We start from the raw sequence: 982 nt of genomic DNA on the forward strand, positions 1-982 counted from the left end.
GTTACTGCTGAACTATTCTCACACAGAAGAACTGAGGTCAGAGATCTGGAGATCGTGACTGCAGCTCCTGAGGTGAAGATAACCTCAACGGATGCGGGGCAAATCCCAATCCTGCACTGAGATCCCCCACCGAGGCAACGCGCAGTCCAGGGGTAGACATTAACACAAGCTTATATGCCGTAATATATGCTTAAGAGATGTATGTACGTAAGAAACACTCGACATGTCACACTAACCTGCAATTCGGTTCACTTGTGGTTCAGTGGGGAGGTGCGTTCGGACAGCAGGATCTCCGTTGCAACGTACGCACCAGTTGGGAAGCGCTAAACACTATTCTTAGACTGCTTTCGACAAAAAGTTTGGGTTAATTTGAAATTTCGTAATTACTCGGAGAACCACCGTGGACCAGACTATGGACCGGACCAGCGCCGCCCAGTAGGGAGAGAACTGTGCCAGGCTCAAGACCGCCCCAGCTCGGCGCGACTCTCCCTAAGCGTTTGGATCGTTTGTCACTCGAAATTGCACTCAATATCCAATGTGATTAAGATAATTTTACATTTCTTCGCATCCCGTTAGCTTGGAAGTCTTAATTCTGGTTTTGAGAATGGCCGTCCTGAAGTTCCTGTCGGTGGCGGCCGCCGCGATTTTGTTCTCAGAGATCAACTGGGCATATGGTGGCGATGACAATCTTGAGCAAAATGATCAAAATCTAGACAAAGAAGAAGATTCTGGTCATCAAGAAGATGGATCTGGTCAAGGAACGGAAAATGTTGGAGCTGGTAGTGCCACTAATAAGGCCGGTATGCCCCCAGTAAATTCACATAATTTTGCTTCTAACAAAGGCAGCAAGCAGGTTTAAACCATTTTCTGGCTGCTGATTTGCTGCAGTGAGAGCAGAATGCTGGGAACAAGTGAACGCGGCCCGCAACCATGTCGGCTTCGCTGAACTCACGCAAAAAAATATATTCAAAATTACTGAAAA

General features: G+C 47.4%; 1 protein-coding gene across 1 annotated transcript in view; it reads left to right on the forward strand.

Moving 5' to 3' along the window:
• Positions 1 to 604: 604 nt before the first annotated feature.
• Positions 605 to 982, forward strand: part of EMH_0014390 (SAG family member) — a gene marked incomplete at both ends in the record, with an annotated part of 2,037 nt that continues 1,659 nt past the window's right edge. The window contains one exon of the mRNA XM_013500099.1: positions 605 to 800. Within this exon, the coding sequence (XP_013355553.1) occupies positions 605 to 800 (196 nt within the window). The remainder of the gene's footprint in view (positions 801 to 982) is intronic.

This window comes from Eimeria mitis, genomic scaffold (genome assembly GCF_000499745.2).
Source record: "Eimeria mitis Houghton genomic scaffold, Emh_scaff500, whole genome shotgun sequence".
NCBI lineage: Eukaryota > Apicomplexa > Conoidasida > Eucoccidiorida > Eimeriidae > Eimeria > Eimeria mitis.